Source organism: Erinaceus europaeus, chromosome 18 (genome assembly GCF_950295315.1).
Source record: "Erinaceus europaeus chromosome 18, mEriEur2.1, whole genome shotgun sequence".
NCBI lineage: Eukaryota > Metazoa > Chordata > Mammalia > Eulipotyphla > Erinaceidae > Erinaceus > Erinaceus europaeus.
Genome location: NC_080179.1, coordinates 9,949,528 through 9,972,260, shown reverse-complemented (window position 1 = coordinate 9,972,260; position 22,733 = coordinate 9,949,528). Strand labels below are relative to the sequence as shown.

At 39.9% G+C, this 22,733-nt stretch overlaps 1 protein-coding gene across 4 annotated transcripts in view; it reads left to right on the top strand.

The window, feature by feature from the left end:
• Window positions 1-10,292: 10,292 nt before the first annotated feature.
• ITPRID2 (ITPR interacting domain containing 2) overlaps window positions 10,293-22,733 on the top strand; it is a 43,335-nt gene continuing 30,894 nt past the window's right edge. For all 4 annotated transcript variants that reach the window (XM_060177621.1, XM_060177620.1, XM_060177619.1 and 1 more), the window contains exons 1-8: window positions 10,293-10,652; window positions 11,040-11,085; window positions 14,783-14,832; window positions 15,652-15,708; window positions 18,352-18,391; window positions 18,476-18,574; window positions 20,338-20,546; window positions 22,027-22,718. In XM_060177621.1, coding sequence (XP_060033604.1) covers window positions 10,439-10,652; window positions 11,040-11,085; window positions 14,783-14,832; window positions 15,652-15,708; window positions 18,352-18,391; window positions 18,476-18,574; window positions 20,338-20,546; window positions 22,027-22,718 — 1,407 coding nt within the window. In that variant the 5' untranslated portion in view covers window positions 10,293-10,438. The remainder of the gene's footprint in view (window positions 10,653-11,039; window positions 11,086-14,782; window positions 14,833-15,651; window positions 15,709-18,351; window positions 18,392-18,475; window positions 18,575-20,337; window positions 20,547-22,026; window positions 22,719-22,733) is intronic.

Genomic DNA, 22,733 nt, shown 5'->3' with positions numbered 1-22,733 from the left:
GGTGAAGGGAGACAAAGATCTCAAGGTCCTAACCATGACTGGACCCTTCAAACTGTGAGTGCTCATACAGGACTCATCCAGGAACCCACCCAGGACCACCTCAGGTAGCAAGAGATGATTCTAGTGTTCTGACCTCTTAAAAATTTCAAGGGGGGGGGGGCTGGGCGGTAGCACAGCGGGTTAAGCATACATGGCATCAAGCACAAGAAGTAGGGTAAGGATCCCGGTTCGAGCCCCAGCTCCCTACCTGCAGGGGAGTCACTTCAAGAGCAGTGAAGCAGGTCTGCAGGTGTCTTTCTCTCCTCATCTCTGTCTTCTCCTCCTCCTCTCTTGATTTCCCTCTGTCCTATCCAACAACAGTGACAGCAATAACAACAACAACAACAACAAAACAACCAGGGCAACAAAAGGGAAAAAATGGCCTCCAGGAGCAGTGGATTTGTAGTGCAGGCACCGAGCTCCCAGCAATAACCCTGGAGGTAATAAATAAATAAATAATAAAAAATTCAAGGGTTTCAGGTGCTCAATCCATGAACTAGAGGCAGAGAGCAAAACATATATATTTTTTCCTGTTGTCTCATCCTCAGAAAACTTAAACTATTTATTATCTGACCTCTCAATGAAAACAAATTTACACAAAAACTTTTTCATAAGAATCATGTGGAAATCATCAGTTTAAAAACTCTTCTTGCCAGTTTATGATGCTTACATGGGTAGCATGATATGCCGATATTGTATGTACATTTTCTATAAGAAGCCTATATGTTAAAATAAACAAAAGATAGAATTTCCTTTCATTGTGTGATGGCATTTTGTTTTAGTATCTACAAAACAAAGTAGCATATCTAAATAGATACATGCAGACAATGAAATAATTAAAGAGATTTTAGTTTACGGAAAGTTGTGTGCACTGAGACAATGCAGAAGAATCTATTATTAAAGTGAGACAAAAAGCTCCAATACAATATAGAATCAATACAAAAGAATCGCGCCTCCATTATATTTCCACTTAGTTTGCACTTCGCGGGGTACCCTATTAGAAGCAATCACTAAATAATCTTTGCAGCCCTAACATATATACTAAAACTGATTTAGCCTTACTTTCAAATATCATTCCTATTAGGAAATTTTATACTCAAGCAAAATATGTGTTTTTCTCTGAAGAAAATCCTCTACAGACAATATATAATAACATGATATGTAGTATAAAATTGTATAAGCGATAATAATTTCTCACTAGTTGAATTACAAATGGACTAAATACAGATTTCCTAGAAGCTATGCACAACTTCAGGTTAATGCTTGTCCCTGGATTTTCTACATTGAAAACATTTCATTTAGAAGAAATTGGAAAGACAAGCCAGCTTCCATTTATTATTGCTAGATATTTGAGAGAAATTTAAATTGGAACACAAAATAAATCTCTTAATTTTGTTAGATTTGGGGAGGCCGATTTCACTGCATCTGAAATAACTAGGATATTTTTTACTGAGTACTGTTAACTAAAAGGAAAATACGGTTACGTTACATATTTCCTCATCATGCTCCTGGTTTCTTCTGATTATTTAATTTCTTACATTACCCAAGGGCCAAACTACAACTCAATTTCCTGTGTTCCCTTTTCCTTCTACTCTCCCACCTTTTAAAGTTTCTCCATATCCTTAGGGCCCTATTTATACTTGAGTGATACTGTTTTTAATGGGCACGATAAACTAATCTGTGTTAATATTTACTTTGCTAATGTGTCAGACCTCTGAGGTAATTTAAGGCTTTAATCTTTGAAAAAGTCCAACCTCTTTAAAAAGTACTTTAGGAATGCCGCCAGTTTTGACATTTTAGTAGCATGATGCTTTCAGCTTCCCTGGCATACTAATGGAGGCAGGGAGATACAGAAAAGAATACTGAGGTGATTCCACTGACTGGAATCCCTTCATCATGTCAGCCTGGTTTCTCCAAGGACGCCATCTTTCACACCCTCATCGAACTCACACGGCAGTTCACGGCAGCTGTTTCCTCCACCCTGTTTGCTGTCTCATCTTGAGTGATTCATACGTGACTTCAGTGTTTATAGAGGTGCCCCACCCAGTACCCTAGACTCTTGATTTCATTACCTCCTCTGGTCATGAGGTCTTTAACTGCTTTGGTCTTCAGTAATCTACTGCCAGAGCCACACCACGGTGCTACCTACTCATGCCTGCAACTCTTCATCTGTCATGATCACATTTCAGAATCATATAGTCTTGGTCTGAGTTCCTGCCCTTTCGATGAATCTTAATTCTAGCCATTGAATTTCTTTTCTTTTTTTTTTTTTTGCCTCCAGGGTTATTGCTGGGACTCAGTGCCTGCACTACCAATCCACTGCTCCTGGAGGCCATTTTTTTCCTTTTTTGTTGCCCTTGTTATTGCTGCCATTGCTGTTGTTGTTGTTGTATAGGACAGAGAGAAATCAAGAGAGGAGAGGGAAGACAGAGAAGGGAGACCTGCTTCACCACCGCTTATGAGGTGAGGAGGAATGAGGGTCTTGAACTGGGATTCTTATACCAGTCCTTGCACTTCATGCCATGTGCATTTAACCCACACTCTACCAGGTGAGCCACCTGATGGTTCCCAAAATATCTTTTTTTTTTTTTTTAACATGAACATGATTCTCCTTGAGAAAGTTCTTGGTGAAAGAAGGTGTCCAGACCAGGGATGTTATGGTCTTGACTTAAAAAAAAAAAATCTATTAGTGATGGAGTGCAATCCTAGAACTCAACCAAAAGTTGAATAACATGCTCAAACTTATGAAAGACTCTCACTCCAACACTGAGTCCCCTCTAGAAATATAACTAGTTAGGGTCGCCAACCTGTGACCCAAAGCACCGAATTTACTGAGAAATTATAATATTAAATCCAGGTAATAAGTATGAAAGACTGAATAATATGAAAAGTCTTCTTTTTGCCTTGATAAGTCTTCCTTCCTACCTTCTTTTCTACCTTCCTTCCTTCCTTCCTTCTTTCTTTCTTTCCTTCCTCCCTCCCTTCTTTCCTTTCTTTCTGTTTCTCCAGGGTTATTGCTGGGGTTCGGTGCTGACACTACGAATCCACTATTCCTGGTGGCCATTTTCTCCATTTTATTGGACAGAGAGAAATTGAGAGAGGATGGGGAGAGAGAGAGGGAGAGAGAGAGAGAGAGAGACAGAGAGAGAGACAGAGAGAGAGAGACCGAGACCTGCTTCACTGCTTGTGAAGCATCCCCCCTGCAAGTAAGGAGAGGGGGCTTGAACCTGGATCCTTGCTCAGGTTCTTGCACTCTGCACTTAACTAGGTGTACTACCCTCGGGCCACCCTCTTTGGTAAGTATTTCTACAGCTGTTGAGATATGCATTCGTGTTCTCTAATCGGCTCCGTCTTTAACAAGATAGACAATCTTAGCTAAGCTAGACCTGTACATTGCTAAAGGAGGGAGATACCACATGTAACTGCCTCCATGAAATTCCTTCCGCTTATGGGTCACACTGACTCTGCAAATCAACTGCAAGGGAGAGCTTTCTTTATTCTGATGAGAATGGCTGCTAAGATTTCTTTAGCGATAAACTGGGAGAACTGTAAGTCAATCATTCACACATTTAAATAAAGAGCATAGGTCTTACAAGAAGGAAAGGTCTGGTTTTACCCCGTCACTTATTAGAACGCCACCTGGGGTAAATATTAACCTCTCTGAAGCTCAGTTTCCTTCTATATAAGATTGTAGTATTCAATGAGATGCTGTAAGTCCACTATAAACACAGTGTCTGGTACAGTACACGTTTCAATAGAAAGTCTCAATATTAGGAGCTGGGTGGTGGTGCACCAGGTTGAGCACATATGTTACAGTGTGCTCAAGGGCTGGGGTTCAAGACCCCGGTCCCCACATGCAAGGAGAAAGCTTCACAAATGGTGAAGCAGGGTTGCAAGTGTCTCTCTGTCTCTCTCCCTCTCTACCTCTCCCTTTCAATTTCTGGCTGTCCCTATTCTATAAATAAGTAAATGAAGATGATATATTATATGTATCATATATGTATCATATACATATGATATATTATATGTATCAAAGTCTCAATATTAAACCTATTCCTTAGGTTTATTGAAGTAACTGCTTTTCTCATGGCATCGCTCCAAACTGAACACCAGCACTATTCTAATTACAGTATTTATGATTTTTAAGATATCAACTTGGGCTGACTTATTAAAAAAAACTAGACAGATGTAAATTTATGGAATTAAAAAAATAAGCAAAGCAATCTGTGTGCTGGCCAATTCTTTGTATTTCTCTTATTTAATAAGTCTATTAATAAATGCAATATTTAACTATTTGATTAGTACTAGTGCTTTCTGGGGAAGATATGCTACCTAACAATTATAATAAGTGTTCTTGCCCTAAAGACAAATTCTAATAAAAGTTTTCTTTGGTTTACTTTGAGACAAGATTGTGGGGGTTGTTCTTGGTTTTGAGTTCATTTCAATAGATGTTTAATCTCTTTAATTATGGGTCCTAGCTGGATCATTCTTAAATACAACTAACTGAAATGAAATCATTCTTAGGTAGGAGATATAAACTTTGTATGATGTATAAGTATTTATTTTATAACTTGACAACAATTGCTTCATTAAAAAAGAAAAGAAAGACATTTTCCTCAAATGTGGGAAGTCCGAGTTCTTTCTTATTCTCTTAAGTACAGCAGGAAATATGTGTTTGTTTATAATGACCCTGATGCTTCCATGGCCAGATTAACTTTCAAACAGTTTTCATTCCTTTTAAGCAACAGTTGTCACCCTGGCTTGGGGAGTTCAAGGAGAACACTTGCATGATTATTTGTTCTAGATCTACCTTGCTTAGAGATGATATTTCTGTATGATGTTGTTAATACTATTATTATTATTATTATATTTGGTGGTTAATTGTTTATAGTCCATGACACACAGGCACAACTCCTAACCTCCCACCCCTCATAATAGGCATCTAGATGTCAGGGAAGCACTAGCTCCCCCAACCTATGTGCCCTCCCCCATAGTACACAGGACCCTAATGTCCCTTCCTTCCATCCTTCTTCTTCCCCAGAGCTCTTTGCTTTGGTGCAACATATCACACCCAGTCCAAGCCTCACCTACATTTTTCCTTACTGTTCTTTTTTTAAGTTTCACAACTGTAGGGCATCCAACAAGATGTGTTAATTACTGGACAGTAAAATGTGTGTCAACCTACATTAAATGTTTTTAGGGATCATTGAGTTTAATAACAAAATAGCTCTGAGTTACAATATATGTTCAAGAGGGAGTCTTTATTGATTCTGGGCTTCTTCTCATTCATGAGATATGAGTCCCCAACTGGTCTGTGGCATTTTATAGGAGATTAGTCACTTGGGCTACAAGCTCCTCCAGGTGAGTGATATGTCTCATAGATGAGTAAATGTGTTCTGATTGGAAATAGGCAAATTATAGAAATTTTATCAAGTCACTGTGTGATTTCTATTTGTATAATTTTGTAGTTTCTTAGAAACTAGTATTTTCTATCTCTATAGCTCTAGTTCTTTTAAAAATTATTTCTGATTAATTCATGGATGTTCTTTTAGTTTAAAGGCAAACGTAAAGGACTGAATTTATGTACAACTTCCCAAAAATGTCCCTATGGATAGAACTAAGTCATCAAAAATTGATTTTATCACAAAGAGATTACTAAGTATATATCTTATAGATTTTGAAGGAAAGAATAATGAAATAGGATTTTTAAATTGATCTAAGATATAAGGGATCTATTGGCTCCACATCACAGTGTTGGCTAAAATGAAATGTCCTTTTTGATGTCTTACCTGCTTGATCTTGTATATTTTAGTTAGTGATTATAATAGAAATCAGTGGAGTTGGGGCCAGGTGGTGGTGCACCTGACCAAGTAGACATATACAAGGGCTGGGGTTCAAGTCCCTGGTCCCCACCTACAGGGGGAAAGTTTTTTAAGTGGTGAAGCAGTGCTGCAGGTGTCTCTCTGTCTCTCTCCCTCTCTAGCACCCCTTCCCTCTCAATTTCTGGCTGTCTTTATCCAATAAATAAATAAAGATAATATTTTTTAAAGTTTGGTTTTTTTTTTTTTCAGAAAGAAATCAATGGAGTTGAATACAAAAACATATATAAAAATGTTTTAGCAGAATTTAAGTTTGGAAAAAAACCAAACCAAACCCTGTTCTTTCCCCATTTTGTCTAGCCTCAACCTTGCCAAGCCTTCTTCACTTTGGCTTTACTTTTAAAAATGCATTTCTGGTGAGTGAGAAAAGGTTTTGTACTGTGTTTTCAATGACTCACCAAAAATAACTCCATTCAACTTGTAAATGGCCCTGCTCTGAATGCAGATTGTGTTTGTTCTGAGATGGGTATGAAGGAGCTGCAGGAGGGAGATTAGAGAAGGGAAATGTGGTGGGAGAGGCCAGTACAGGTTGTATTTATTCAGGTTCAGGCATACACCACAATTCTTTTCAAAGGGGTGTGTGTTTGTGTGTGTGTGTGTTTGTGTGTGTGTATGTGTGCTCTAAAGAGTTGTTTATGAAGTCTGTACCATTTAAATCCTTTAAAGAAACAGAAATGTTTCTTTAGATACTTAGTTTATGTATTTATCAACTTCTTTTCCTGTTCTGATGAAATGCAGAATATATTCTGGCTAAATGCAAAATTCCATGTATGTGTGTATAAAATAATACATTTTTAAAGTTCTAAATAGATCAAATAGGAAGCGGTTTTATATATATATATATCTGTATATATATATATAATTAATCTGTAGTTAGAGAAAAGTTGTATGCCAATAAATTGATTATGGAATAAGACAGTGTTAAGACCAAAAGTTGCAGTGGCAATGAAAAAGAAAATTAAAATGCTTTTATGATTCAAAACATCAGAGATCAACAAAAGCAATTATTTTTGTGCTTTGTTGAGAAAAAAAATAAATGATTAGTCTAGTCTTAGACATTAAGGCTTCACAGGTCAATTAAAATAATTTTGTGTTCTCAGATATAACTATCTCTAGTTAAAAGTATTTGAAAACATTCTTTGAGCTGTTTCATGAGTTCATAAAGCAGAGCAAATACTGTTTATTCCCTCATATAAACTTGTTTCACTGTGTTGTTGATGAGGAACAGATGAGCTATTGTTACCTACTGCTCAGAAACATCAGATAATTGAGCTACTGAAAGGAAGACAAGTTGTTGCTAAATGTTGCCAAGGAGAGAGCCAGGAGAACAGCAAGTGTGGTCAGCTCAAGAGTCTGAGCTGGGGATGGTGAGATGGGTGATTAGCTGACAAGTTTGGAGCATTTGCATCATCAGAAAGTGTATGAGCTGTTAATTTGCAAGGCAAAGCTCTTGTTGCATTAACACCTGCTTCTTCAGCTTGGAAAAGAAGGAAATCAAAGTAACACATTGCTACGCTGTATCAGTGCTTATGTGTGGGAATGACAAATTAATCTAATAGGCCTTGAGGTTTTGCTAATACAGCTTAAAAATTAAAACAAGTAGTACATGCAAATTATAGATCTCAAGTATTCAGTTTTATTCATTTAAAGTATGTATTATAACCAGAAATACTAAATGTAGATATCCTTTAATGAATAAAAATGCTGTAGAGGAATATATGTAAAAACTAAGAAAGGTTAACCACCATTCCTCATAGTTCAATTAATGACCTAGAAATACATGTTTGAATGCTTTTGGAAAACTCACTTGCTGAGTAACATTTTTTATAATATACTATTTTTTTAAAAAAATTTATTTATTTATTAGTAGATAGAGACAGCCATAAGTCAAGAGGGAAGGGGGTGACAGAGAGGGAGAGAGAGACACCTGCAGCCCTGCTTGACCACTCACGAAGCTTTAATTTCAGTCTGACACTCCAAACCCTACCATTGCCACTACACCAAACCAATGGAATTATCCACATCTATTTTAAATGTTTCTTCCTCTACTTTTAAAATATCAGACATTATTCTTCACACAGAGCATCTAAATGTAGGTTTATAGTTGGTTTGTAAATATTAAAAAAATTAATTTAAGCAGCAAAACTGATAAGACTTTGGAGAGACAACATGAAACAGATATTTTCTCCATATGACTGACCATTCTGAAAAACATAAAGAACAGAACATTTACTTCAGAAGAACTCCTTGTTCCTTGTGTGTCAGCACTGCATTAAAAGTCTAAGGGCTTCAAGGAGATTTCTGAGAAAAGTTCAGTTCTACCTTACAATCTACTATCTGACTGGGAAGTAAAATATATCTTCAGAGATCAGTTATATTATATTCTGTACAATTTTGCCCCAAGACAAAATGATAGACACATTGTGCTGTATATCAAGGACTTCTGGAGAGAGATCTAACAGCAATAGTGGAAAATAACGGTTCAGAAAAAGTTCTGGCTCTGATGGATCCTGAAAATCGAGACCATATTAGATAGAGAACTGAGAGAAGTAGCCAGGACAGACAGCAACCCCATGTGGAGGCAGAAGACCTGAAGCTGGAGTCACAGAAAGACAGGACAGAGTCCGCTGGGGTCTGCTATTTTCTCTCACATACTTTCTTCTCTGTGGCTTTTCATCAGCTCTTCCAGAGCTTCTTCCTTAGGGGACTACCACTGATACAGGCCCCCTGGGCCCAGGCCTGTGATGGAGGTCCATGACACTGTTGAGCTGAGTCTAGCTATAAGGTTCTGTACATTCGCGGAAATGATGAAATTTCGAGTTCTTTTTATTTTAGGAGTATTGTTTTAGCTCTTATTTTTCACAGTATAGATTAGGGCCAGGATAATATTCTGAAGGATTGGGAAAGTCAGCATGGATTTTGGATCTTTTAAAAATTAAATGTAATTATTTTTTTACAAAAAAAAATTGTACAAAAACTGTTTTCGTGACCCACAAAGACACAGACACCCCCCTCCCCAACATTGCTCAGCTACGGCTTATGGCAGTGCCTGAACTGAACGTGAATCCCTCACCTGGGACCACTGGCGCCTCTAGTATGAGAATTATGGACTCAGGCCCAGGTGGTGGTGCACCTGGTTAAGCGCACACGCTACAATGTGCAAGGACCTGGGTTCAAGACCCTGGTTCCCACCGGCAGAGGGAAAGCTTCCCAAGTGGTGAAGCAGAACTGCAGGTGTCTCTCTGTCTCTTTCCCTCTCCCTCTCAATTTCTCTCTGTCTCTATTCAGTAACAGTTAAATAACAGATTTAAAAAAAAAAAAACGAAAAAAAATCATTAAGAAAATTTCTGGACTCTAACAGGTAGAACTATCTCCCTAGCCCTGGAAAAAAAAATTATGCAAATCATTAGGAGTTTCTGTCTGATTTTAAATAAGACATCATAGTCTTTCTACCAACGAGATTTAAAGATAACCAAAGGAAATGCTCACACTTAATTTTACGATAGTTCCACATGTCGTGCTTCTTATCGTATCTCGTAGTAACAAAATACAAGCAAGGGTTCTACTTTTTCTCAACCATTCCCTGCCTTTCTTTCAGGCATTCCTTCACCTATGTCCAACTTCAGTATGGACATTACGCACTAAATACTTTTTTTTTTCAGTGTCATTCATAACACAACCACAAAAATAACGTCTAACTATGAAAGTTAATATCCCACATTGCGTGGCTCCTTTTCTTTTCTTTCACTTTTGACATCCTGGCCACAAGCACCAACTATGCGTCTCTTTCTTTCACCTTTATCCACAATTCCTCGGACACTAAGCAGCCTGCATCCACTTAGGAAAAGTGTCAAGGAGTCCCCGCTGGCATTTGCTTTGTCCTGGCGAGGGCGTCAGGGAGGGTTGGCCTCCCCCAGCCCCCCTTGTCTTTTTTTCTTTTCTTTTCTTTTCTTTTCCCTCCAGTTGGACCGAGGGAGACGTCGAGAGGAAGAGGACTAACAAACAAGTCAACAAATCTCGTCCAGGGCACTGGCTGGCTGCAGCCAGGAGGCGGCCCTCCGTCCTCCGCGCCCGCGGCGCCCCGCCCCGCTCCGCCCCGCTCCTCCCCGCGCGCCCGGGGCCGGAAGGGGGCGTGAGACGCCGGGCGGCCGGGCGGGCCGGAGGGAGCGCGGGAGGGGCGCGCAGACGCGCAGACTGGCCGCCGGGACCCGCGCGCCGCGGCCGGGGGCGGGGGCTGGGCTCGGCCGCTCCTGTGCTCGGCTCCCCGGTGCTGCCGCTCTGGCCGCTCGAGCTCCCGCGCCGCGCCGGGCCGACTTCATGTGAAGCGCCCGCCTTCCGCCCCTCCCTCCCCTGCCTTGCTCCCTCCCTCCCTCCCTCCCTCCCGTCCCCTCCTCCTCCTCCTCCTCCCGCTCCCCGGGGCCCCCAGCCCGGCCGGGCGCTGACAGCAGGGGCCGGGGGTCCCCACCGCCGCCGCGTCTCCCGCAGGCTCGGGCGGGGGCCGTGGAGCCCCCGGTGCGGCCATGGAGCGACCCTTGACGGCGGAGGCGGAGGCGGAGGCGGAGGAGGAACTGGAGTGGCAAGTGGCGAGTCGCAGGAGGAAGGCCTGGGCCAAGTGCCGCGGCTCCTGGCAGGCTTCGGAGACCGAGGACCTGTCCACCGAGGCGACGACGCAGGACGAGGACGACGACGACGAGGACCTCTCGGGCGCCAAGCTGCCCACGGCCGCCGGGAGAGGTCGGTCCGGGCGGCGGCGGCGGGCGGGGACCCCGGGCGGTGCGCGCCGCGGGCGGGGAGCTGGGTGCGCGGTGCGCGGTGCGCTCGGGCGGCCGCGCGCGCTGGAGACCTGGGCTCGCCGCCCCGGGGCGCGGGGACACTTCCGACCTTTCAGCTGCGCGCTTGGCAGAGGCGTCTCCGGCGTCAGCGCGACACCCCGTGCCATCTCATGTGCCTGCAGATGGCCGTGTAAGGCGAACGGCTGGGCAGCGCTGGGCACCCCCGGTAAACCTGCCCCCCGCGGTTGGAGTGCTCAGATTGACTCCGTCGCGTCCGCGTGGCCCGCGCGGTGATAGGTGGCCAGCTGTCCGGGTAGGTGACCGGCTGTCCGCTCGCTTTGCCCCGCAGGGAACGTGCCCAACGAGAAGATCGCGATATGGCTCAAGGACTGCCGGTGAGTCCTGCCTGGCGCTGGCTGCGCGGCTCCGGGACGCAGAGCCGGCCTGGGACAGAGGAGCGGGGCGACTCGGGTGGCTGGCTGCAACCCCCAGGGTCCCAGGGCCCTTGTTCACGATCAACCGGAAAGCCGAGCGGCTATCGCTTCCTCCTTTAAGCCATTAGAAATGGAAGCGCCGTGACCGCTGGTTATTTGGGGACCTTGTTGACTTTGCGTTTGTGGGGACTCTAGAGCTCCCTGACGTTTCTTAGCATAAGAGGTCAGGGACTTAACACGTTTCTTTTTCCTAACTTTAACTCCAAAAGGATTTTCACACTCTCCCCCTTCCCCCCCACACCACACACAGTATTTTATTGGGCTTTTGTTTTGACATGTGAACATCTGGTATCTTATCACTTCTCCTGTTCAGAGTTGTTTTGGGGTGAGTTGTTTTTCTTGCCTGAACTAACGGGAAGGAGGGAGGGGGGGCTTTTATTTCTCTTCCTTCATTCGGTTTGGCAAACTATTATAATAGTTTGTTCTTGTAGTTTTATTCCTTGGGTATTCATTTGTCAGATGGCACTGGGATGCGCACAAGAGAACTGGGACTTGGAAGGCTGTACATTATCTATTTACTTGCTTTGGCAACTGACACACACGTTTGATAAAATACAGAAGCAATGAATCATGTTGCAAGTAAATCTTGCTACAGTAAAATTTGCTTCTCCAAACTTATTTGCTACTTGTAATTCTCTTAGGAGAATGCTTTTTTTTTTTTTTTTTTACTGAATGTTAAGATTTCTGCCTCTGCACATGTTTTTTCCTATCTCAAACTTTGTTTCCATTGGCATTTTTGTTCAAGTATCAGAGTTAAGGAAGTTTTCTTTTTTTCTTCCTTAAGGAGGATTACTGAGTGGGGGTGGCGGCGCTAGAAGTAATTCTTACACATGCCAGCTTGTTTTTCTCCTCCAAAGGGATAAACTACTAGCTGCTGTTCCTGATGCCCTGTGTTGTTGAGTTGCCTTAGTGAACAAAATCCCCTTCACTACAAACTCCATAGCCTTTTTGGGCTGTATTCCTAGCCCTCTCTGAAATGGGTTGAAATATTAATGTAAGGGCCTTCTATTTAAAGATGCACATAGCAGATAGACTTTTGAAGTCCTTGTCCCCCAGATGATGCTTTTGCTGTTATGCAAGCCTGATTTTCATTCTAGGAGAATATGGAACTAGATACAAGATGCTTCCACAGAGCCTAAGTTATCATGCCGGCATCACACTGGCTCCTTTTAGTGTCAGACATAATAATGGAGAGATCAGCTGAAAGTTTAAAGAGGCATGTCCGGGAATGCAGGATTTTCAAAGGAGAGAGATTGTGGAGTCAGTACCTTTCAGATTTCCTTTTTAATGTCTCAGAAGGAATTGTTGCTTTTAAATATTTTCCATCTCTTGAGTTAAATACAGCACTGAATATTCACATGCTCTTGGAATCTTCAGATAGATTTAGCATTCAAAATTATTTTGAGGGTTTTGTTGTTGTTTTGTTAAACTCAGATGTGTGTTCAGAGGAATTTAAAATAAACATTTAAGAGTCAGAGAAGATCACAGTGTTGCTTTAATATATATAGGGCTGAAAATTGTGGAAGAGAACATATATATCTATACCTAAGAGGCATCAGATAAGTGCATCTTTTTTTTAAGATAAGTGCAAGCAGCAAATGCCAGCACTTATCAGGACACACCATCCCCAAAAGGCCAAGAAGTTATGTTCTTTACCTTGACTTCCATAGGCAGACTGCTGTTCTTTCTTGTATGGGGTTTCCTTCCCATTCCCTACAATCGCTCCTATTCTGTACAAAAGGGGCATTCATTAGTACCAGGGGAGATGAGAACAAATAGTCTTTTAATGTTGACTATATTATCACAGATTTAATTGCTAGAATAAATGGCATTGTATTTTTCATAACAAATAAGAATTATTTCTAGAACTGGGCATCTGCTATCTTTGTGTAAATCATCTGAAGAAATCATTTCCCCCCCAACCCCCAAATAGGCCTTACCGATTGTTTTCCTTCAATATTCAGAATAAGGATCCATATTGTTTTCTCCTTAGAGAGATTTTGTTGTTGTTGTTTTCTTTTTTTTTTTTGTTAAATGAAAACAAATGGTCTGAATTAGCATAGAAGGGTTAGAGTTTTTGACAGAATTTGTAAGAGAGCAATTAGAAGAGTGATAGGCTTGTGCTTACTTGTCTTTTTCTGATAGTGCACAGATAACTAGGGACATTTGCAGAAGGAATGACAAAATGCTTTGACCCAAGAAAGTAGATGTCAAGGAAGGAAAAAGAATACTTTCTAGAGGCATAAGTTAAAGTTTAATTTAGATACATAGGAACATTTTAGGTTGTGTTTTATTAATATCTTTATTCATGTGGTAACCCCTTGTGATGATTTTTGTTTACTAAATTTTTTTTTAAAGAAAGTATTTATTTATTCCCTTTTGTTGCCCTTGTTGTAGTTATTGTTGTCGTCATTGTTGGAGAGGACAGAGAGAAATGGAGAGAGATGGGGAAGACAGAGATGGGGAGAGAAAGAGAGACACCTGCAGACCTGCTTCACCGCCTGTGTAGCGACTCCCTTGCAGGTGGGGAGCCTTGCGCTTTGCGCCACGTGCGCTTAACCCTCTGCGCTACCGCCTGACTCCCTACTTAATTTTTTAAGACTGACACTGCCCATATATTTACTTTCAGAAAGTTTTAACATTTAATTAGCATTTAAATAGTTCATTGAAACTGTTTTTTAATATTGATGTGAAATTTGAACATAAAAATTGTTACCATTGAAAGATTTTTATCAGTGAAATTTTCAAATAAAGTTTTATTTCTTTTAGCTTTGACAGGGAAATGAAGCATTTCACCTTTATCAAGTTAAGAGAAGTTACCTGTTTGAACTGTGAAATTATGAAATGAAGCATAGCTATTTCTAAATAATGATTTTCAAGTTGACTTTAATGTATTATTCTTGTCAGTATTAAACAATATATATTAGCTTGATAGTAGACATTGTATGTCAAGCTTCTTCATTTGTATAAAAATATAGTGACTTAATGTGTTAAACTGATCTAAAATCTTAGTGATCATTTTAACACGTGATGCTTAAGACAATTTAGTTGTTTCTAATTAGACCATGACTTTTAATCTTAGGGTTGGCAATGGTTTATTTTCTCAAAAACTTCTTACCTGTTTCTAGGAAAGGGATGGAAAGGAACAAACATTTTCTTAATGTCTGTTGTCTGTCTGTGTAAAGACAGTGCCAATCATATAATGTGTTATTGCTGGAGATGGGTGCTGGTAGGCATTATAATCCGATGATCTGGGAGCTATCCCCCCCCCCCTTTTTTTTGGATAGGACAGAGAGAACTTGAAAAAGGAGGGGGGGGGAGATAGAGGGAGAGAAGACCTGCTTCACCACTCTAATGCTCCCCCCTACAGATGGGGAGCTGGGGACTCAAACTGAGATCCTTGCGCTGGTCCTTGCACTTAACCCCTGTGCGCCACCATCCGGCCCCTACCTGCACCTGCTTTCCTTGTATGTTTTGAGACAACAGTATATGTGCTAAGAAGGCTGCTCACATTTAACCTTGTAAATACAAGGCTGTGAAGTGACAACTCTCCAGGCAGCTCTTCAAGACTAACGCTTCTATGCTTATGTGGTTTTAGTACCCCGTTGGGAGCCTCGCTGGATGAACAGAGCAGTAGTACACTCAAGGGTAAGAGAAAGTTGCTGTTCTAAATCTTTTTTTATATAGTTACTACTTGAGTTTTCTCTGAGTGAAAGTATCTATGTAAACTGTGATAGTTGTATTTATAAAATATATTTTTTTCTGAACTAGAAACTGAAAGTGAGATTCATAACTGGCAGTTTAAGAAAAGCACCTAACGCTTCAGTAATATGAGTTATAATTTTTCTCATCCACTTAGCTGTTATAAAGTTTAATTAAATATAGAAATACCTGTAAACATAAGAAAAATATATGTTCAGTGAACTAGGTCAACTTTAGTGCTGTGTTTCCTTGCTTACATTAGCTGACATTGCCACACCTGAAGTTTTACCATCTGTGCAAGACAGAATTCTAAAGTTCAAAGTACAAGAATGTGCAGGCAGTGGCAAGGCATATAAGAAATACTTACAGGATCTAGACGCTCTCTCTCAAGCTCCTGACTTAATTTGAGGGGATAAAAGGAATGATTGCTCCAGGATCTAGTTGTCTGGGAAGCTCTTGGATAAAATCTATTTTCTAAATGAGAATCTTCCAAGTCATTATAGGTATATCAATATCAAGTAGCTAGCAGAATGCCTTACAACGTTCTTTACCTCGATTGTAAGATCATGGTTGATTTATGGGGAAAAAAAAAAAAAGGAGATACTTGTTTCTTGAGATTTAATAAATCAGCAATTTCTGAATGTTTGTATCTACAGCACTTTATCTTATAAAATATGTTGTTAGTCCATTTAACTAGAAGAATGATTTTATATGGGAACTAGGAAGAACAGAGCACTGGAGTGAACTTGCTGATATTTCTTACAGGAGTGCTGGTGAGGAATGGAGGAAGTTTTGAAGATGATTTGTCATTGGGAGCGGAAGGTATATGTTTAGATGAATTTTATTTTCATATAATCTTATAATTTTAAAAAGGAACAGTCCAAGTGCTTTCATTTTTATGTCCCTCAGGGCTAAATTTAAAGCTTTTGAAAATGGCTTGTGCACATTTTATGAAATCTTATTATGCTAATAATTTAGTCATACCCTGTGTGTGTAGAGGGGGGGGGGGATCATGTAAGAACGACTCTGGAAGAGAAGTGCCCATAAGTCATTCTTGGACTTAAATGTTTAAAGAAACTAGAGAGGAGAATGGTGATATAATGGCGGGCGAGGGGAGGGGGTCGGGGTGGGGAGAAAAGTCCACAGAAGGAAAAAATAGCTTACCATTTTTATACTGAAACTAAACTGAAGCTTCTTTTTACTGTGAGATAGCCTTATGTTGTGTCAGTAACTACAGCATGTTTTTCTCTTTACATGTGTCCCCAGTCATTGTCCCCTTTCCTCTTACCATACTTTTGTAAGATTAAATAACAGTGACAAACTAGTAGTGCTACTAGAATTTTAGAAATCATTATACTGTTGCCAGTCCCAGGTTTCATTTGCCTTTTAAAAGTATATTTTGCTTTTTGTCTTCATAAACTGCATGTTTCCTGTGGAATCATAAAACTTCCCCAATGTAAAAGTAAGATTTAAAAATTGCCATTTTATTTAACTGGCATTGAGAGGTTATTGCTAGGTGTGCATTTGTGTTTTTAAGGCATTGTTTTAAAAGAGAATTTAAGGATTTTATTAAGTACTTTATACTTTATAATTTATCTACTGAATATAGTATCCTGTAGCTTTTTATTTTTTGTAATTAATCTGTATAATAGAAATTTATTTAGAACTCAGAGATATTAAGGACTCCTCAATATCTGACTATTTTAGTTTTTATTATTTCTGTTAATATCTTTATAGCGTGTAAGCTTATAAAGAGTTTGCTCAGTGAACATGTTGATCTCCTTTTTAAAATGCATTAGTGTATTTTCACAAAACCGTTTGTTTTTTTTTTTAAACTTTTATCTTTTGAGAAGTTTCGATTCAAAGACTAATTGAGAAGTTATGGAGATTGTCCGTACTCTTAGTATGTCTCACTAGAGTAGTACATTTAGTATGACCTAATTAAAGTGCCCTAATTACTCACAAAGTCTAGTTTCAACTATGGTTCACACTTGGTCCTGTACTTTGTGACTTGAGGCAACCTGCATCCATCCATCATACAGTGTATTTTCCCTACCCCAAAATTCTCTGTGTGTTACATATACATCCATATTGTAAATCTTTTTTAGAAGTCACAGCTTGTTGAGCGCACGTGTTGCAATGCGCAAGGACCCAGGTTCGAGCCCCCAAGTCCCCACCTGCAGGAGGAAAGCTCTGTGAGTGGTGAAGCAGGGCTGCAGGTGTCTCTCTGTCTCTCTCCCTCTCTGTCTCCCCCTTCCTCTCGATTTCTGACTGTCTCTATCCAATAAATAAGTAAAGATAATAAAAAAATTTTTTTTTTAAAGTCGACTCAATAGGAAGTCTCTTTAAAGGGAAAAGCTATTAATGTTGTTTAACTGAGATTTACTTCAAGGTTATTTTCAGTGATAAGAGCATATACTTATTGAGTGAGATATATCAAGCACTTTTTTGGCGTATATACAGAGAAATTTAACAGGTCTTCATAATTTTGCACATCACAAGTGAAAAAAAATCTGATGTGCTAAAATTGATGTATTTTTAATCACTTGTATTTGTAAAGATTAACTGCAGTAAAATTAAGCCTACTGTGATTATCAACAACATTGATTTCATTAAGACTTGTAAATCTAGGGTAACGTTGGAAAACAATTTTTAAAAGAAAACATGTTTTCTCATGCAGCGAGAAATTTTCAAAATATGGGATAAATTGATGGGAGTTGAAGTGAATTTTGAATCTTACAGAATCCACATTAGAAATTTCAGTGTCTACTACTGTTACACTTGAATAATGAATAATGCTACCTCATGTTTTGCATTTGAGGCATTTTTAAACTAGCAGATTTAAAATTTAATAGTTAAGCCACATATGCCACATGTGCTGAATAGCTTCTTTCTCTGTATTCATAAATTGATAGAGAAATTCAATTAGTTATCTGTATGCCTTTATTTTAAGTCTAGAAGTAGAATAATTAGTGTTACATTGCTAAAAAGCACAGTCATCCTCTGAAAGCTACTTGTTCTAGTCTTATCGATGCGTAGTTTGTTGCTTTTATTTATTTATTTATTTTTTATATTTATTCCCTTTGTTGCCCTTGTTGTTTTATTATTGTAGTTATTGATGTCGTTGGATAGGACAGAGAGAAATGGAGAGAGGAGGGGAAGACAGAGAGGGGGAGAGAAAGATAGACACCTGCAGACCTGCTTCACCACCTGTGAAGCGACTCCCTGCAGGGGGAGCCGGGGGCTGGAACCGGGATCCTTATGCCGGTCCTTGCGCTTTGCGTCACATGCGCTTAACCCACTGCGCTACCGCCCGACTCCTCAGTTTATTGCTTTTAATGATGCAGATTTAATTGAGTCAAGACAAGAGTTAAGTGTCTTACGCTGTTAACGCTAATACTGTTGTCCTATGCTTCCTTAGCGATTGTATCACAGTAGTCACTGTCCATTTTTTTTTCCCTCTAGCCAACCACCTCCACGAAACAGATGCTCACATTGAGAACTGGTACGTAGCTGTGCTTGTCCTCTTCCTTTTAAGAAAGGAATGTCTATGAAAATAAGATTTTACATGATTCATTTGTCTTTGTAGCAGTAACATCTTGGCCAAAGAGAGGCGATTACAGTTTCATCAGAAAGGGAGAAGTATGAATTCTACCGGATCTGGAAAGAGTAGTGGGACGGTCTCAAGGTAACTTACTCTGAAACGATGTAATGACTTACACTGTGTCATGGTTGACCTACGTGCTCATTTTTATTTTTGATTTTTTTTTCTTTCTTTGATATGACAGAAATTGAGAGCGCAGGGGGAGATAGGAAAAGAGAAAGAGAGGCACCTGCGGCACTTATTCATTGCTCATGAAGCTTCTTTCCTACAGGTGGGACCAGGGGCTTGAACCCTGGTAACCTGTGCACTCTACCTGGTGTACCATCACCTGTCTCCTTAGTAATTTTTAAATGTTGGGTTTGTCCAGATATTGTGACATCAAAAGGCATCCAAAGCGTTTCATGAATAAGCATAACGAACAAGAGCTCTTCCTTTTTAAAGGTAGTTAAGATTAAGAGCATCAAGTATGTTATGATGCCACTGGAATCCGTTAATGATAATTTTGAACCCGTCAACAATTTGAAAGAAGAACTTCATAGCGAAATAACTTCTCTTTTACAAATTCTCCATAATTCTGTTAGTCTTGACATACAAAGAGTGAACCTTTCTAGTTTAAAGTTTGATAATTAAGCACATATAAAACCAAAGCTCTTTTTTAAAAATTATTTATTTACATTTTGGATGGAGACAGAAATTAGAAGGAAGGGGAGGGTGATAGAGAAGGAGACAGACACCTGTAGCCCTGCTTCACAGCTTTTGAAGTTTCCCCTGCAGGGAGTGATTGGGGACTTGATCAGTCAGGTCAAGAGCCCACCTTCTCCTTAACCCAGAGATCTTTTAAAGTTTATGTTACACCTGGTTAAGGGAATACATTGCTGCGCACCAGAACCAAGGTTCAGGAGCCTAATCCCTTCTTGCGGGAGAGAAGTTTCAGAAATGATGAAGAAGTGCTGCAGGTGACACTCTTTCTCTTTTTCTCTCTTTGACTCTTCCTCCCATTTTTTCTCTTGATTTTTCTGTCTTTAGCCAGTAAAGTACATTTTTTACACTTACAAATATATATTAAAGTAAATAGATATCTATGGAACCAGTGTAAACTATATACAAGTTAGAATATTGGAACCTGAACTTTTTTTTTTTTTCTGAAGCAGGTTGAAATTCACTTCTGCTTAAGCTTTATCTCTAATGCTCCTATTCTACTCAGTAATTCTGAGAAATCTTGGCTTATCCTTGGTATAAGTGAAGGAGTAATTTAACTTCCTGGTAGAATTAGAGCCAGACTGCTTTTGTGTGACCCATACTCTTCTTACCTTCCACCTCCTACTTCCTGGGTGGAAGTGCTTAGTTAGGGTAAGCTCCTCCGTCACTTGTCTGAGATCAGCTTGTCACCTGTCCAGTGTCTCCTAGGCAAGGCAAGGACGGCAGGAAAGCTCGAGTTCTACAGCACACCCTACTCTGCTTCCCTGTTTTCCTCTTTACTTTCTTTATCTTTCATTCTCAATCTGCCCTATAGGCTGTTGAAGTGGGCATCTTCTTAATATGACCAAAAAAATAAGGTGAGGAATCAAGGTTTTCTTCCTGTGTTCTTAAGGGGTAGCTTTTTCTCCCATAGAAACAGCTCAAGAGAACCTACTTTTAAAAGACTGTGTATCATATGTAGATTAGTTTATAAATATGCCACACTGAGTAATGGTTTAACGAGCTGAAATGATAGAAAAGGACGTTTATCACAGGAAAGCAAGACTGTTATTTATGATGTAATGTGGATGCTAAGCATATATCTTGATGTTTACTCTATTTTTTTTCCTTTTTTTGTCTTTTTTTTTTTTTTTTTTTTTTTTGTCTAGTGTTTCAGAATTGTTGGAACTTTATGAGGAAGATCCTGAAGAAATTCTTTATAATCTTGGATTTGGGAGAGATGAACCAGATATTGCTTCCAAAATCCCTTCCAGATTTTTTAATTCATCATCATTTGCCAGAGGGATAGATATTAAAGTATTTTTAAGTGCTCAGATGCAGCGGATGGAAGTAGAAAATCCAAATTATGCTTTGACAAGTAAGGGTTTTAAATGTTGACATGTTCTTTTAAAATTACAGCCTCCACGGCCAGACTGTCTTCCTTTCTAGGAACAGCACTGGGACTTGAATTACTGAGATTAACACAACATATGCTCACTTTGTATGCCGACTGTATGTAGATACAACTTGCTTATTCTTCCTTGATTCCCAATTCTTGATTTTTTTCTTTTAAGAAGTGTTTTCATAACCTGTAGAACCTTACATTTATCTCTAGACTGCTTTTGTTCGAGGTGGAACCTTACTGCTCTTACATGGAATCAGCCAACCTCTAGTGCTTTTCTGTAAACCTAAAATAATGCAACAAATTTACTCATGCTGTCTTTACTTAATTTTTCATTGCTGAACCAAAAACTCATAAATAAATATGTAAATAAAAAAGGGAGGAGATGGGATCCTTAGGTGTTGGGTTGGCTTTAAGAGATCTGTAGATCCAAATCTTCAACCCATCTCACTTAATAAAACATAGGAGACTGGAGGAATACTCAGTGGGTAAGGTGCCTGCTTGCCATGCTCGTGACCCAGGTTAAGTCCAGGTCCTACTTGGCTTGCTCCAGCACTGTGGACAGCTGTTGTGATGCCTTTCTCTCTTGTCGCTTCTCTAGTTGAAAAAGCAATGAGGAAACCCTAAAATCGCATAGGCGTGAGACCCTGGATTCTAAAGAATGTTAGTAAATAAGACACATACTAGGTTGGTGGGAAAGTCAAAATGCTTTTTTGCATAGAAAAATAACAACGTGGGGAATCGGGCTGTAGTGCCTCGGGTTTAGCGCATGAGGCAGAAAACGTAGGTGGTGCAAAGCGCAAGGACCGGCAGGCGTAAGGATCCTGGTTCGAGCCCCCAGCTCTCCACCTGCAGGGGAGTTGCTTCACAGGTGGTGAAGCAGGTCTGAAGCTGCCTGTCTTTATCTCCCTCTTTCTGTCTTCCCCTCCTCTCTCCATTTCTCTTCTACCTAACAACGACAACATCAATAACAACAGCAATAACTACAACAATAATAAAAAAAAAAGGGCAACTAAAGGGAAAAGACAAAAAATAAAAATAACGTAATGACGTCTCTGGCCACCCAGTACTTATGGACTGTTTAAGAGAATGCTTGGAAGAGTCTTTAGTGGCTTCAATACCTAAAAACAATTCAAAGCAGTAGAAAAGTAGCTAGTCTTTTTCAATTTTATTCAGTGTTACTCTGCTTTGTAACACACTTTTTTTTTTTAAACATAAATTCTAGTGTCTGTACTTAAACCTTCTTTTCCCAGAAAAGTTTCATGTGTTAGATCAGGGGAAAAAAATTAGTTTCATCATCATTGTGATAAGTTTAGCCACTGGAGTTCTAAATAATAGGAGCAAAAAGTTAACGTATGTGTAAATAAATATGCATATATGCGTGCATAATTGTGTAGACATCACATATATGCACACACACATAATTTTCTTCTTCTTCTTTTTTTTTTTTTTGTAGGCCGTTTTCGTCAAATTGAAGTGCTTACTACTGTGGCCAATGCATTTTCTTCTTTATACTCCCAAGTCTCTGGAACTCCCCTGCAGAGAATTGGAAGTGTGTCCTCAGTGGCCTCTAACAAGGAGACAGACTCACCTCCACCTCTGACCCGAAGTAACACTGCAAATCGTTTAATGAAAACATTATCAAAACTAAATTTATGTGTTGATAAGACAGAGAAAGGAGAAGGTAGTAGTCCTTCCCCGGCAGTTGAAAAAGGGAAGATCATGAATGCTTCAGTGACTGAGGAAGGTGGGAATAGAAATGATCCAAAGACTCCAAAAATCATAAAGAAGAAAGACTCATCCCCTATGTTGGCTACAGTCAAAGAAGAATCAAGCAGCTTGGCCTCTGTCATAGAGAATGTTGCCCCAGACAGACTTTCTGAAGAAGAAAGCAGTAATTCGAATCAAGAAACTGAAAGTGAACTACGTCAAGAAATTCAAAGTTTTGAGAAGAGACTGGTTGAGGGATCTGGTATTGGAGAATGCAGTCCCAGTGGAAATTTGTCCAGCCACAGTGAGCTCGACGATAGCAGTGAACTGAAAAGTACTCACATGTCTCCACCTGAAAAAGAGCCGTGTGCACCACTGACAATCCCGTCCATAAGAAATATAATGGTACCACAAAAGGACTCCTTTGAAATGGAAGAGGTAGGTAAAAGACTG